General features: G+C 39.1%; 1 protein-coding gene across 5 annotated transcripts in view; it reads left to right on the top strand.

Annotated features, from left to right (window-relative positions):
* The window catches only part of apba1a (amyloid beta (A4) precursor protein-binding, family A, member 1a), a 56,852-nt gene that overhangs the window by 39,184 nt on the left and 1,209 nt on the right, over window positions 1-16,459 (top strand). Inside the window, exons 4-13 of one of the 5 annotated variants that reach the window (XM_053654128.1) lie at window positions 2,379-2,504; window positions 6,026-6,065; window positions 6,213-6,358; window positions 10,310-10,342; window positions 11,235-11,324; window positions 12,488-12,673; window positions 13,273-13,452; window positions 13,547-13,759; window positions 13,978-14,097; window positions 16,203-16,343. In XM_053654128.1, the coding sequence (XP_053510103.1) occupies window positions 2,379-2,504; window positions 6,026-6,065; window positions 6,213-6,358; window positions 10,310-10,342; window positions 11,235-11,324; window positions 12,488-12,673; window positions 13,273-13,452; window positions 13,547-13,759; window positions 13,978-14,097; window positions 16,203-16,343 (1,275 nt within the window). The remainder of the gene's footprint in view (window positions 1-2,378; window positions 2,505-6,025; window positions 6,066-6,212; window positions 6,359-10,309; window positions 10,343-11,234; window positions 11,325-12,487; window positions 12,674-13,272; window positions 13,453-13,546; window positions 13,760-13,977; window positions 14,098-16,202; window positions 16,344-16,459) is intronic. The other 4 variants (XM_053654129.1, XM_053654130.1, XM_053654132.1 and 1 more) reach the window with 4 other exon arrangements.

Below are 16,459 nucleotides of genomic sequence, written 5' to 3' on the forward strand. Positions count from 1 at the left end.
CCGCCAAGAGATCTTCAGCAACATTAAAGAACCTGCAGGAATATCTGACAAGTACTGATTACTCTCTGCATGTGACAACACTCTCTGGTATTCTTCACATGTCTGGGCTATGGGGTAGGGAGGCTAGATGGAAGCCCTTTCTCACAAAAAAGATCCAAGCTCAACTAAATCACCCCAAACCTTGTCAAAATGTGTTTGGTCTGATGAGACCAATTCCAAAAGGTATGTTTGGTGCAAAAAAAAAAAAAAAAAGCACATCATCAAAAGTTCACAGTACCCCTGGTGAAGCATAGGGGTGGCAGCATCATGCTTTAGGGCTGCTTTTCTTCAGCCAGGATTGGGCCTTTTATCAAGGTAGAGAGAATCATTAATAGCTACAAATACCAGTCGATTTTAGTGCAAAACGTTCAGGTGTCTGAAGATTACAAGGAATTTCACCTTTCAGCGCGACACTGACCCAAAGCATACATCCAAATCAACAAAGGAATGGCTTAACCAAAAGAAGATGCATGTTTTTGAATGACCTGAATACAACTGCAAATCTGTGGGGTGACCTGAAGGGGTCTATGCACAGGAGATGCCCTCACAATTTGTGGGGTCTAAAATGTTTTTGTAAGAAAGAATGGGAAAATATTGTCAAGTCAAGATGTGCCATGCTGATAGACTCTTACCCAAAAAGACTGAGTGGTGTAATAAAATCAAAAGGTGCTTCAACAAAGTATTAGTTTAGGGATGTGCATACTTATGCAACTAGGTTAATGTAAGTTTTTTGGAAAAAGTTCTGACATGATTTATCTTGGTTTCATTTTTTACATCACAAAAACCTGTCATTTTAACAGGGGTGTGTAGACATTTTATACCCACTGTATTGATACTGTGATATCCAGACATGATCTGACGTATATATTTTTTGTCGCATCGTCCACCTCTAATTGGACTGTCTAATCAGCTCTCCACCATGTTATCCAGAGAGTTACAATAGATTTGCTTATTGTGTAGCGTTTCAGGACGGGTCTGGCGTGGGGTTGTAACAGGAGCCGAGTGCTCTCTCATTCCACGCCATAACGTATCCTGATCCATGTCAGAGCTACACCAGACTTACTCGGATTAGCCACTGTGACAGTCACTATCTATTTTTCTCTGTGCAGTTTTGTTTTGTTTTTTTAAACTACAGACTTTTTGCTGTAACTTTCAAAGATGGAGAACTTTTGGATGTGCCAGGAGGATGAGAACAATGAAGATGAGGTCAGAGGGGGGTGTATTTCAAACCAGCAAATTGATGATGTATGTTTGGGAATTGTTCCGAAAGCATCTGTTTTCTCTTCTTTTACTGTGTCATTAGATTCATTTGTCATGATGCCTTAAGTAGAGCTTACTCAGCGTCAGTGTAAGCACATTAAAATCCTCCAGAAATAGAGTTAGATGATCCATGGTGTTTAGCTGTTCATCTGCTTTCTTGTTGATGCTGGAATGAGTGATTTTCTTTTGTCTGTTTCTTGTTTTCTCCATGTGAGACTGTGTTATACCTGTGAGGTTATATGTATCAGTAGCTACTGCTGCTGCTATTGGCCTGATGTACAGTATATGGCTGAAACACTTTATTTCCTTTATTTAGTTTAAAAAAAAAACACACCAAATTGGGGATTTCAAGTGCAATTGCTTGTCACTAGGGTGTTACTTTGAAGAGCAGGAGTTTTGTATGTGTATTTAGTACCATTATCTACTAGTGTTTTTTTTTTGGTTTTTTTTTCCTACTATACCCATCTTTAATATCGAATGCTACTGCAGTAATTTGCCACTCACTTGGTCGTTAGTGTAAATAGTTTTGAATAATACAGTATGTTCCTGTCACTGTTTGTATTTAATATTCAGTACAATTGTGTGGGATCATAGCTGTCATTATATTCAGTAGAACTGTTTATAAAATCAGAGAATACAATTCTTATATTTATCAATCAGTATGAGTGAAGTGTAGTGACATGCTGTTCAGGTTTAATCCAGATTAGTTAGCACGATCTATTAATACCGTTTGTTAAAAGACGAGAATAATTAAAACCGTGTAGGAGCATACGAGTGTTACCACGCAAACAAAATATACATCACCATTGCAGTCTGAGATATTAAAGCCGACGGTGTGTGCAATAATTCTCCGTTTCAGTATTCTTGTTAGTTGTGGACCCCACTGTATTTTTATTTAAGTCTAATTCCATAATCTCATAGCGTTATCCATTTTCATGACAAAATGTTTTTTTCCCCCCTGATTCTTTTACTCACAGTATACATATGGCTACTTGCCGATCTCTTTATAAGCGTTTGTTTTATGATGGGTCCTGTTTAATCATGATGAGTCATACGAATGATCTTCATTTCTTCTCAAGTCTCCAGGCCCAGCCTCCACCTCTCCACAGGGGGCGGAGTCTTCCAGCAGCAACCTGTTGCAGCATGAGGGGAGTGAAAACTTAGAGTCCCCGTCTCCTGCTGGCAAAGAGGTAGGAGTCCAACATGTGAGTTCAGCAACATAATAGTGTGATGGGTGTGTGGGGTGTCAGGGAGGGGGAAGTAAGTGTAATATTGTAATCATTTAAAGGAATACTCCAACATTTTCCACATACAGTGGCCTCCACTAATATTGGCACCCTTGTTAAATATGAACAAAGAAGGCATTGAAAATTTGTCTTTATTGTTTTAACCTTTTAACCTTTTGTTTAAAAAAAATAAATAAATCACAAAAGTACTCTGCTCTCATGGCTATCAAACAAGTGCAAACACAGGTTTATCCAAAAATATATATCTTTGTTAGATATATTTGTGCAACAATTATTGGCACCCCTATGAATTCATATTCCTATTGATATAAAAAAAATTTCAGTACACTTGGGTGACTAGGAGGAGGAAATTGTTCAAGCATGACTTTCTGTTTCACAAGGGTATAAATATGAGGTAACACACAGGCCAAATTCCCCTAGTCATTCATTGCAATGGGTAAGACCAAGGAATATAGCTGTGATGTGTGGCAAAAGGTTGTTGAGCTTCACAAAATGGGAAGTGGCTATAAGAAAATAGCACAAGCATTGAAAATGCCCATTTCCACCATCAGGGCAATAATTAAGAAGTTCCAGTCAACTGGAAATGTTATGAATCAACCTGGAATTGGATGTGTGTCTGTATTGTCTCAACACACTGTGAGGAGGATGGTTCGAGTGGCCAAAAAATCTCCAAGGATCACAGCTGGAGAATTGTAGAAGTTAGTTGTGTCTTGGGGTCAGAAAGTCTCCAAAACTACAATCCGAAGTCACCTGCATCACCACAAGTTGTTTAGAAGGGTTTCAAGAAAAAAGCCTCTACTCTCATCCAAAAACAAACTCAAGTGTCTTCAGGTTGTCAGATACTACTGGAACTTCAAATGGGATCAGGTTCTATGGTCATATAAAACCAAAATAGAGTTTGTTGGCAATAAACACCAGAGGTGGTTTTGGCGCACACAGAGAGGTAGCCATATGGAAAAGTACCTCATGCCCACGGTTAAATATGGTCTTTAATGTTTTGGGTCTGTTTTTCTGCCAGAGGACCTGGCAGAAAATCTAATCTCTATCTAATGTCAACAGATATTAAATGAAAACCTGACTGCCTCTGTCAGAAAGCTTAAAATGGGCCGTGGTTGGATCTTCCAGCAGGACAGTGATCCAAAACATACAACAAAATCAAAACAAAAATGGTTTATTGACCAGAAAATCAAGGTCCTGCCATGGACATACCAGTCCCCTGACCTGAAACCCATAGAAAACCTGTGGGGTGAACTGAAGAGGAGAGTCCACCGCGTGGATCTGGAGAGCGTCTGTATGGAGGAACGGTCTCGGATCCCTTGCCATGTATTCTCCAACCTCATCAGGCATTATAGGAGAAGAATCTGAGCTCTTATCAGCAAAGGGAGGTAGTATTGCCTAAAAGGGTGCAAATAATTGTTGCACATCTATATTTAACAAAGACATTTTTGTTTGCAATTGTTTAATAACCATGAGAGAAAAGTATTTTTGTGAATTTTTTTTAAACAAAAGATCAAAAGGTTAAACAATAGACATTTTTCACAACCTTCTTTGCTCATATTTACCAAGGGTGCCAGTATTAGTGGAGGACACTGTATCTTCTGTCTACTGCATCTGTAACATATGTACATTTACCGCAGACAAGAATTCCAACATGGGCTCTTGAGTGGCACAATAGAAAACTGTTCACTATCACCCCGTCATTGGAAGATGATCAGTTGTCCAAAAGAGCAAAACTGTCCATGGTCTCTGTGTGGGAGAGATGGCATACTCTCTCTTCCCTGCCAATCACAGCAACACTAGCCAATCGTTGGCATACGTGAGCTCATGTGTGAGCTAGACAGCAGATTACGTTTTCCTTTAAGTGTGTTACGCTGCCCTGTGATGCAGTATGAGCAGCAGTTGATGCAGATGCAGTTGGCTGGCTTCACATGTCTCTGGGAACGCACGTGTAGGTCGCTGTCTTCTGATGTTGGAGAGCTGGCTGGTGGGTGGGAACTGGCCAAGACCAAATTAAGGAGAAAGTGCGGTTTAAAAAACCCCGCAACATATTTCCCTATACTGAAAATAGAACAAAAATGGTTTGAAAACAAATAAATGTTTTCACACAACTCGACTGCTAAAAAAAAAATCCACTTTAATAAAAGAATGACGTTAATAAAAGAATGAGATAGACATGAGAAATGAGAATTACAAAAGCTGTGCTGTAGTTTTATCCAACTTTCCAATAGCGATGCACCGAAAGGAAAATTCTGAGCTGAAACCGAAAATTCTGAATATGTTTTTTTTTTTTAAACCCACGTTAAAGTAGGTTTTTTTTTTTTGTATAATTGTATTAATATTAGACTGTTTGACTTGTTTCATGAATTTACTGAATCTGAATTGAAAAACTATAAAACAATAAAATGGTCATACTTTTATTGAAATGAACACACCAAAACAAAAACAATATTAAATATATTATTCTTCCTTCAGTTCTGTAGCTGTCAAATTTAACAGATATTTTTTTTATCCAAATAATGTAAAGTTCTAGAAAACTATTATGCTATGCAAGACAGCAGTCATGTAATGAACTAGGCATCTATTCTGTTTATGTAAACGTATTTCCACATTAATTAAAGATTATTGTGCAAAACAGCAGCGATAGAACTAAAACCAACCTCAAACTGTAAACAACAGACGTAGCCTCAAGTCAAGAACGAGGTTTTGCAGGGCTACATGAATTTAGATGTAATTGCTACTATATACACATGGCAAACTGGACTGCTTTCTATTTAAACAAAAGTGGCAGGTTTCTCTTCAAGAGCAAAAGTTGCTTAGCTTTCTTGCAGGAGAGATGGTTCCTCTTCTCATCTCTTGTACAGTACGCACCCGGTTCTTTGGCACGCGTTGCTCTGTGCTGCACGTCGATCCTTCAGCAGACGTATTCATCACCTCCAGCTTCGTCTGGATCATTTCCCGTGCACGCTGTTTTTTTTTCTGCGCGTCAAAGTAAAATTCTTTAAATGGCGGATCTTGTAATGTTGCAATGAGACAGTAACCTTCAGCTAGATCGAGAGTGAAATCTGAGTGCCGAGGACTGAGGGGCGGGCCGTGGCGCCATATATTTTCGGGCTTTTCTCTCTTTCGCCATCTTCGGCAGCCGTAATTTCGGTGCATCCCTACAAAATTCAGGCAAAGACTCATGCAGTTCATCTCTAAAGGTGATGAATGCTACAGATTTAGAGCTTAATTTACAAATTGAATTCCTGATAAAGTTCTACAACAATCTGTTTTAAGTTTAAGAACTGCCCTTAGACTTTAGTTTTCTGTTCTTTTCTGCGTACAGAGAAACATGTCAAAATTCAACTCCAGTTGCTGAGGATAACGATTCAAATTCAAACGCAGAATGCAGGAGTATCCCTTTAATTGTTTAAAAGCAATTTGTATGACATACTGGTTTTTAGTTGCTGTTGTTTTTTTGTTTGTTCTTGAAATGGCAGTCGAGGAGGAGCATTGCTTCATTCCCAACATATGTGGAAGGTGAGTTTGGCCATAAACTCAAACACAAAATGATATAAAATGAGCGCATCCACCGTGTTTAATAATGACATTTTCATTCCTCACTGTATGTACAGTGGATCTCCATTTTGACTCACTCTGGGGAATCTTCCTTGTCTCGTGTCTCAGTTCCAGGCCCGTGCGACCCAGAGGACCTTATCGACGGCATCATTTTTGCCGCAAACTATCTGGGCTCGACGCAACTGCTGTCAGACAAGACACCTTCAAAGAACGTCCGCATGATGCAGGCTCAGGAGGCTGTCAGTCGCATAAAGGTGAGCAGAGAACGTGTCTCCTTGCTCAAAATCTGGGTGAAAAATCTGAGTGAACTTGCGTGTACTTTAACTCTTTCTAGTCTCATTTCTGCAAAACACCATAGCAAGATCCTAATGATAAAGGGAGCAGAAATAAAGAGATTTCAGTTTGACACTTTGAGGACAAATGAAGAGAGACGATTAACGACTGTGACTTTTTCTATATAATAAGTCATAACCTAAATATTGCGTAATGAGATGCCTTAAGTATTTCACAATGCTGATGATGTAGCATGTGTTTGAGGATAGAAAACCTTACAAATTTTTGCTGGTGAGATAGTCAGGAGAAATATTTATACAGTGTCCTCCACATATATTGGCACCCTTGATAAATATGAGCAAAGAAGTCTGTGAAGAATTGTCTTTGTTGTTTAACCTTTTGATCTTTTGTTCAAAAAATTCACATTAACACAAAAAATTACATAAACACAGGTTTGTAAAAATATGTATATTAAATGAAATGTTAAATACATGTGTGCAGCAATTATTTGCACCCTTTTTCACCCGTTTTCATTTAATATCTGTAGATGTTAATCAGATCTGACCATAGAACCCGATCCCATTTGAAGTTCCAGTAGTGTCTGGCAAACTGAAGATGCTCTAGATTGTTTTTGGATGAGAGTAGAGACTTTTTTCTTGAAACCCTTCTAAACAACTTGGGATGATGTAGGTGACTTCAGATTGTAGTTTTGGAGACTTTCTGACCCCAAGATGCAACTAACTTCTGTAATTCTCCAGCTGTGATCCTTGGAGATTTTTTGGCCACTCAAACTGTCCTCTTCACAGTGCGTTGAGACAATATAGACACACATCCAATTCCAGGTAGATTCATAACATTTCCAGTTGACTGGAACTTCTTAATTATTGCCCTGATGGTGGAAATGGGCATTTTCAATGCTTGTGCTATTTTCTTATAGCCACTTCCCATTTTGTGAAGATCAACAACCTTTTGCCGCACATCACAGCTATATTCCTTGGTCTTACCCATTGTTACGAATGATTAAGGGAATTTGGCCTATGTGTTACCTCATATTTATACCCCTGTAAAACAAGAAGTCATGCTTGAACAATTTCCTGTTACTAGTCACCCAGGTGAATATATTTTTCTCATATGAATGAGTTTGCAATTGTTTGATATCCATGAGAGCAGAGTATTTTTGTGATTTTTTAAAAAAAAATTTTAAACAAAATATCAAAAGGTGGGAAAATATTAAAGAACAAATTACGAGTTACCTTTAAATATCACAAAAAAATAAATAATAATTTACGATAATTTTCCATGAGATCTTTATAATCCTTTTGTGATTCTGCTTGTCTTTAAGCCTCACACACCTATGTGGAATAGTAATGAAGTTGTACATCCCAAAGGTCTACAGACATTTGCCACCTTCTCCCTTTTCATCCCTCTGTAACATAAAGCACCTACTCCTTCAGTCAGCTACATGACTCAGCATTTTCTTCCATCGGCATCCTAGCATTTTTTTGTCCATCGTATAAAATGCAGTAACTAGCACCTACTTCTCCAAGGTTCATCATCAGAGCATCTGTGTTTTAGTAGAATTTATAATGCAAATGTGACGTGAAGTCCAATGAACTATAAAGTGTTGACAATGTAATAAATCAGGGTGTCAGATATTGCTATATAGAGTGAGGGGAAAGTAAAAAAAAATTAAAAAGTCACTACAAAAATGCTCAGAATTTATAGGGCAGATTAATATACAAAAAAAACCAGAGGAATTGGAATTATAGTAAAAACCCAACTAAAAGCCACAGCATGAACATTGACCGTTCTAATGTTAATACACACTGAGCTGATACTGAATGTCCATCAGCCTCTGTCACGCAGCATTATAGTATTTACTAAATTTCACTTATGTTGCCTTATGATAAATATTTTACATTAGCTATTTAACAGTAGATGGTTGCCTGAAACAGATGGTTTCCTCTGATTTAATAACAATGCAATTTTTTTTATTTTGTATTGAAGATTTATACCCAGTAGCACCTATTTTCCTCAGTTAGTATTTATGTTAAATACTAATGAAAAAAATATAAAGATGTTTTAAAAATTGGGAATGTTGGAAGTTGGCTGTGGTATCCTCCTGATGTCACCTGACTAAAATGACCATTTTGTGTCAGATTTACAAAGTCATAGTTTTTTTTTAAATTGTTTTTAAATGTTTAAGACTCTTATGTTACAGTTTTTAAATTTTAGAAAACTGAGTCCAAAAAATAAAAAAAAGAGTACAAACTGGGCATTCAACCTTATTTGAAAAGGAAAAAAAAAGGAAAACTATTTCTATTTACAAAACAAGTTAAATAGTGAGTGTATCAAAAAAATGTAAGAAACATTTTAATAATAACAATAATGATAATTTATATAAAGTCCCTGTGAAGTGCCTTGAAACGCATCGCATTATTTGATGTGTTGACTTAATTTCCACTGAAACAGGAAGTCAGGGTGGGACAAATCGCGTGGCTCCTCCCCTTTTTAAATAGCCAATAGCTTTTAGCTTTCATTTAGTTTAAGGCATATTCGTACTATACGTATTCATACGAAAAGTCACAAAACTTCCATTTTGATTTCATGGGGACTTTAAACTCAAGGTCTGTTTTAAGCAACAACAACAACAACAAAAAAGCCCCAAATAATCATCATATACAATCCAAAACATGCAGCCAAACAAACAGAAATATATTTGAAAGAGAAGTCATCATAATTATGTCAGGTGTTAACATAACTATACTATAACCTTTCTCTCAGATCAAAATGACCTAAATATTAACCCGAGTGCCATAAGTATTCCTGTTCACATTATTTCACTTTTAGTAAAAAAATAATAATAATTCAAATGCGCTATTTTGACCTCCTGCTTACTGCAAACTGAAGTGGCACATTGAAAATGCAGCATCCTAACAGAGCTGTGACCCTTCTTGGCTTAGTACAGTAGGTGGTGATGAATAATAAATGGCACCCCACCCTGATGATCTCACAGCTGAAGGAGCCCATCTGAACACTGTGCTGAATTATTTCTCCACCAAGGTGGTGCGTGATGTTCCACTTCTAAGTGGGCCAGGTTACTTGTTATTTATGTATCTGACAGTTCCCTTAAGCATTACTGTACCTTTGACTAGTGACACAAATGTCCCATTTCTATAAAAAAATTGATTTAGGGATTTATCAGCATTTGATTATTATTATTTTTGGTTCCTCTTATCACGGCACGGTGAATCCTCCGCTATAACGTTGCTGTCGGATTATGTTGGTCTCCTGCCATAACTCCTCGAAACCCAGCCCTGTTCTTTTATATACGGCTGTATGAGAACAGTTGCATCCAACCATTAATTATTCATGTTCTGCGACATTCTTTCATAGCTCAATCGCCTCGTGTGGTATCTTTTTAAATAAAAAAAATAAAATTAAATTAAAAGCAACATTCATGACACAGTGTCGCTCACTCTCGGTCGAATTTCGCAGCAGATTTCATGCTGCTTTGTGCAGCTGCACTTTTTGATAGTGTGCTGTAATGTAATGTAAGAGCAACTAAACATTTTGAGGAAAGGGCAAGTAGGCCACCTTGTGGTGAGAGGAGAATTAAGTCTGAAAGGAGTATCAGCAAAAGAGCAAGTACAGTACAAAATGTTTGAAATGACATTTGATTTGATTATCATATTTTATTTGAAATGTCCACTGTAGTTGCAGACACTTTTTAGTGCCTCTATTACTGAGGGATATCAGGTGCTGCTTTATTGAAACAGGGAATTTTTGGTTTGTGTGTATGGCAGGTGACAGGTGGCCACACACACACACACACACACACACACACACACATTCAGCATTATAGCTTCGGTCATCTGGGCTCTGTGCCACTCTAACCATGTTCCTGTCTCTGTTTGTTCCATGCCAAGCAGACGGCCCAGAAATTAGCCAAAAACAGGAAGAAGGTGCAGTAAATCATCATCCGTTTGGTGTTTTGCTTTCTCTCTCTCTCATCTCTCTCTCTCTCTCTCTCTCATCTATCTTTTCCTCCTTTTCTTTTTTGCTTGTGCACTTTCAGTTCCTGCCATTCTCTTGTTTGCTGTATTTCTGAATCCAGCAACAAGTCGTAACCCTTTGTGTCAGATATTTGTCTGTGATGCTTGTACACGCATTGTTTTCATTTCATGTCCGACATGAATCCAAAACTTGCTAGAGTAAAGATAGTGGAAGCCTTATTATTTATTTATTTATTTATTGCTGGATGCAGAAAATGTGGGTTTCTGCTACATTCTTAGCTTTTTTGGGGCTCTTTTCTTTCTAAAGTGACACGCTGTGTTTGTGGTGGTGTTTTTTTTTTCCTCGCCCCTGGCCCTCTGATGTTTCGTATTCCACTCATGTATTTGTTCAGTAGTGGATGGCTCTGTTATTCCTTCCATTTCTTCTGTCTCACTCACACAAACACTAAACAAACCGTTTAAATGAAGGATGACACTAACCACTGCCGCACTAACACCAGCCTGGCGTCCATGAAAACGCTGCAGAGTTTCTACTGAAGGAGATTTATTGTTATACTTGGTTAGACATTTGAGCCCAGACTGGGAAAGAAGCCATATTCTTTACAAAGCATGCAAACAAGGTCACTGAAACGGACTTACAGTTCTCCTTCACTGCACATCTGGGCCTCGTATTAACCGTTATTTTAACCTTCTCTTATATCTGCCAGTGTTTCTGTCTTTCTTTCAATGGTATGTGTGTGTGTGTGTGTGTGTGTGTGTGTGTGTGTGTGTGTGTGTGTGCATGCATGTGTGTGAGTGTGAGGTGAGAGACTGATGGTCAGTGAAATTATTTCTGTGTCAGCAGGCCCCTGAGGGCGAGACGCAGCCCATGACAGAGGTGGATCTCTTCATTTCCACTCAAAGAATCAAAATGTTGAACGCTGACTCTCAGGTAATTTAACTCGAGGTCCTCTTCTTTCCAGAACACAACAAAAGTCTACTGTGTAACCATGCTAATGAATAAGTAGAGCACATTGTCCTTATAATAAGGACTCCGCAGTTCAGGATTTAAATTCGCTTATACGACAGCACTGTTTAATACTGGAATCTGATTGGTCATAAGGTTGTGATTCATTTTCTCTAACAGCGTCTCAGACTGTAGTTCCAGCTGCAAGGTTTACGTTAATACACTTGTTCGAATACGTTATCGTTTCGATGTTCTTTTATAGCAGCCGCTTGACACAAACTGATTAAAAAATGTGTGCGCTTGTCGATGTGAGGTTGATTGTAAGGAGACCTTATTTAAGATTTTTGGAAGGAGTCTCCGATGTCAGCACTTTGTAACAAGCTGTATGTTTTCTAATGCAGACTTGTGGTTTCTTGCTAACATGATAAGCTACATTTTTTTTTCCTTATGAACTGCACAACATTAAACGTAACTCTAAAAGGACAAAAAGTATGACTCGTTACGTGCGAGTTAGTTTTGGTTTGGTCCAAATTCGCAGGTTCACCGAAAATGGAGAGGTGGAAAATGGAGAAACATTGCCTGTTTTTTTTTCAATCTTCAGCTGTCCAGCTTTGGTGAGTTTGTGCCCACTGTAGCGTCAGATTCTTGTTCTCGCTTAACAAGTGGAACCCGATGTGGTCATCTGCGTTTGTAGCTTATCCACCTCAAAGTTATGTTTTTTTCGAGATCCTTTTCAGCTCAACATGGTTGTAAAGAGTGATTATTTGAGTCACTGTAGCCTTCCTGGCAGCAGTTCGAACCAGTTTGGCCATCCTCTCCTGAGCTCTCTCTCATCAATGAGGTGTTTCCACCCACAGAATTGCTGCTCACAGGGTGTCGTCAGTGAAAATCCCAGGAGCTCAACAGTTTCTCAAACACACACGCATATACATGTATATAGGCAACAGATTTAGATTCAAATAAAGGTCTTATTCAAACAACAGAACGATTAAGGCATTTGTACATGGTTTGAAGAACATTTTCATTCGGCTCTAACATCATGCCGAGAAAACGTTATGCTCTATACAAAGTCATGCTGCAGCTCACCTTGGCTAATTGTCGGTGCATTTGTACTGATGTTAATCTAAGCCTTTTATTGTATTCTATAGGAGACCATGATGGACCACCCATTAAGGACCATTTCTTACATCGCGGACATCGGGAACATTGTGGTTCTGATGGCCAGGAGGAGAATGCCTCGCTCCGACTCTCAGGAGAACATGGAGGCGTCTGATCCAGCCCAAGATGAAAAGCGCCAGTACAAGATGATCTGTCACGTGTTCGAGTCTGAAGATGTGAGTCCAGTTTTTAATGAAGCGTTAACGTGACCTTTTCCAAAGAACACTTGTGTTGGATGGCAGCATTTTTAATCAACTTAATATCAGAAATCAAGTGGCATCAGGGACATCCGTGACTGGAATCTCTTTTAGATTTCTTTTAGAAAAAAAGTGTATATATGCATTACGGCTTAATGATAGTCATTTGCATAGTCGCTACCTGATAACATACACACCATTGTAACATGACACACTATAGCATCTTGATGCGATTGGTGCATTGAAAGCGTTGGGCATTTCCACATTCAGTCACGTGTACCACTAAACAGTATCTTGACTAGTATTGCAGTAACCTTCAGTAACCTTTGTATTGGTGGTTCCTCCCTCTGGGAGTGGGGTCAGTTAGACCTGGCTATGCGTTACCAATGTAGTAAACACAGCTCAAAGCATGGATACCATGAAACCTTACAGAAAGCATAACTGGAATTGGTTTTTACTGTATTGCTCTAGTGATTGAATGTCAGCTAAAACTCCAGAAGAACAGCTTTGCTAGAAAAATGATACCAGAAGGTTTGTTTGTACATTTTTATAATTTCTACTTTTCTTTTTGTCCTCAGGCCCAACTCATAGCACAGTCCATTGGCCAGGCCTTCAGTGTAGCATATCAGGAATTCCTGCGCGCCAACGGCATCAACCCTGAGGACCTGAGCCAGAAAGAGTACAGTGACCTCCTTAACACACAGGACATGTACAACGATGACCTAGTACACTTCTCGAAGTCAGAGAACTGTAAAGACGTAAGTGAACAATGCTGTTTGTTTACAGGACGAAAGTCACTGACTGCCACTAGTGAGCTATAGTGAAGTGAACGTATGTGTATGTGTTGCTCAGGTTTACATAGAGAAGCAGAAAGGAGAGATCCTAGGAGTGGTGATTGTAGAGTCAGGCTGGGGCTCCATCCTTCCTACAGTCATCATTGCTAACATGATGCATGCTGGGCCAGCAGAAAAATCTGGAAGACTGAATATTGGAGACCAGATCATGTCCATCAATGGCACCAGTCTGGTTGGACTTCCTCTCTCCACTTGCCAGAGCATCATCAAGGTGCACAGCTTTGCATGTTTTAATGGGAATATATTTTAACGTATGTATATTCTCTATCGATAAATTGTCATTTGCTCACGTCAAATTACAATTAATTTTTTTTTCTGTAGTTATTTTGTCATTGGACTCATTGCTGCACCAAGCCTTGAGTACCAATTGAAGCAATGATGTAAAATTGTGGACTTATTTCCTGTCATGGGGTGTGCCTTATTCCCCAGGGGCTGAAGAACCAGTCCAGGATCAAGCTGAACATTGTGAGATGCCCACCAGTCACCACTGTGCTCATCAGAAGGCCAGACCTGAGATACCAGTTGGGCTTCAGCGTGCAGAATGGCATTGTGGGTATTTGCTTAAAGGAATACTTCAGTATCTTTCAACCTAATATCTACCTATTGCAGCCGTAGCATACATACCATTAATACACACAATTTCTCTTTGTACAGAGTGAAAAATGAAAAACCTTTTCATGATTTTTTTTGGAAGTTAAACCATGTCTGCAAATATCCACAGTTATCTGAGCTCTACAGAAATGGAAAGATTAAGTAACTGGAAGTACTTTTTACTATACTGTACTTTTTTGTGTTCCAATGTTGGATAAAACTCAATAAGGAAATCGTCGGTAGAAAAGCTTCTCGCATATCTGTCTTATCCTATAACTGTTTATTGACAGAATTCAACAACTGCCCTTAGACTTCCATTATAACAAAGGTTTGGAACCAGAGAGGGGCCAGTGACGTTAGGGTGTAAAACAGTTGTACATTTATAGAGTACCAAAACAAGTATAAATGCGAGCCAGTCATAGCGCTTAACTTTGCCAGGTCAGTTTCATCCCTCTGATTCCAAGGCCTCAGTAAGTCTCATCGTACGATCCGTATCATTAAGCCTAGATCACACTGTGTTGCACGGATGCCGACCAACGCCAACAAACACATTTGTCGGGTTTCGTCAGATCAGTGTGTTAACCCTGTCGACATCTGCTGGCCGTGGTCGGAGTTTGAATGTGGAATGTCTGAGCAGTGTGGTATGAATTTAAATTTATTTATTTATTTATTTATTTATTTAAAAACAACAAACTCTGACATAATCTGACCTGGGCACGAACCGTTGCCGTGACGATGAGGCGTGCTAAATTGTTGTTGTGGGTAAAATGGCAGATTTCTGCATGAATCTGCAAAAAATGAGGATAAATTATATATCAATGTGTTGTTTAAAAATATTGTTCATAATGTTTGATCTAATAATGGTCTTAGTTTGGCCTACCTTAAGAGGCCTTTCTCTGAGGTGTTGGAAGTGCTTGGGGGCAAACTGAGCAAAATTCTGAACTGTCCGCAGTTCTCTGCATCAATTGAAGTAAGCGCCCTGTCCGTTATGTCACAACAACCAAGTATTCACCCACAACCTCTTTTGTTGCACCCATTGCCTTTTCAGGTGAAGAACGACATGTAAAGACACTAGTAGCAGTAACATTTTGGTAAAAGGATCATCCTTTTTTAAACAAGTCTGACTGACTGTAAAAAAAAGTTTGTTGGTGTCTGTTAGGGCAGCGTGAACATGACGGTTCTTTTAACTTTTAAAAGTCGGCGTTGTCCGGCATCCGTCAGTACAGTGGGAACTAGGCTTTAAATTGTGATATTTGTAGTTTGGAGTTTGTTATCTAGTTACATATTGAATCTTGTGTTGCCAGATTTCAACATCTGCCTGTAGACCCCCATTTATAAGTGAGTAAATGTAATGACCCAGCGTAGACCGAGGATCAACACTACGGGCAGGGTTAGGGTTAAGGTTAGGGTTTACTGAATGGGGGTGGATACTAGATACCAGTAAATATCCAAAAGGGCAAAAGAGTCCTAGTAACAAATGAAATGCTAGGCTAAGCTAAGCCAAGTCAATTACTAAGCCCAAAAATATAATGAGGCAAGCAAGAGCAAAAGAGGAAGTAGACTAATAATGGCTAAGTCTAATGACTACGCTAATTGCACCCCAGCTACAGATGAGGTCAAACAACACGAGATGTTAATGGCTAAGCAAGAGGCTAAACTAACAACACAACAGGAAGATAGATAACAAACAAGAGTAAACATGTAAACCTGGAAAATTGCATGGCTCCATAAACTGAGTCACTACACTGTGGGTAAATACACAGTCCTGTGGAACAAATGAAACAAGATACAGGTGTTAATAATCAGAGGAGTCGGAGTGTTGGGGACATGCTGCCAGAGACAGAGCTGTATTTTTTTGTTTGTTTGTTTTTTCCAAGAAATGTGTTGATGTGACTTGTTGACTGCAGCAGAATTCTAACGAAGTACAGATCCAGTTGAGATTAGGTTGGAAAATGGTGGTATGAAGTATCGCTTTAATGTCTCACTACTGCAGACCTTTTGTTAGCACTTTAGTCATTCCACTCCGTATGTTCAAGTGTTCTGTCCTCTTGTCCGGCCATTAGATTTGCAGCCTCATGAGAGGGGGGATAGCTGAACGAGGTGGCGTGCGCGTCGGTCACCGCATCATTGAGATCAATGGCCAGAGCGTGGTGGCGACTCCTCACGAGAAGATTGTACACATTCTGTCCAATGCAGTCGGCGAGGTAAGGCAGTGTAACACGTTACACGTAAACATGTGGCATTGTGTGCAATCTGTTTCTCAGCATTCCAACTGGGACTGGAACCATGTTGCTTTTCTGTGTGTCCTGTACATCCCGCG

Source organism: Ictalurus furcatus, chromosome 22 (genome assembly GCF_023375685.1).
Source record: "Ictalurus furcatus strain D&B chromosome 22, Billie_1.0, whole genome shotgun sequence".
Taxonomy (NCBI): domain Eukaryota; kingdom Metazoa; phylum Chordata; class Actinopteri; order Siluriformes; family Ictaluridae; genus Ictalurus; species Ictalurus furcatus.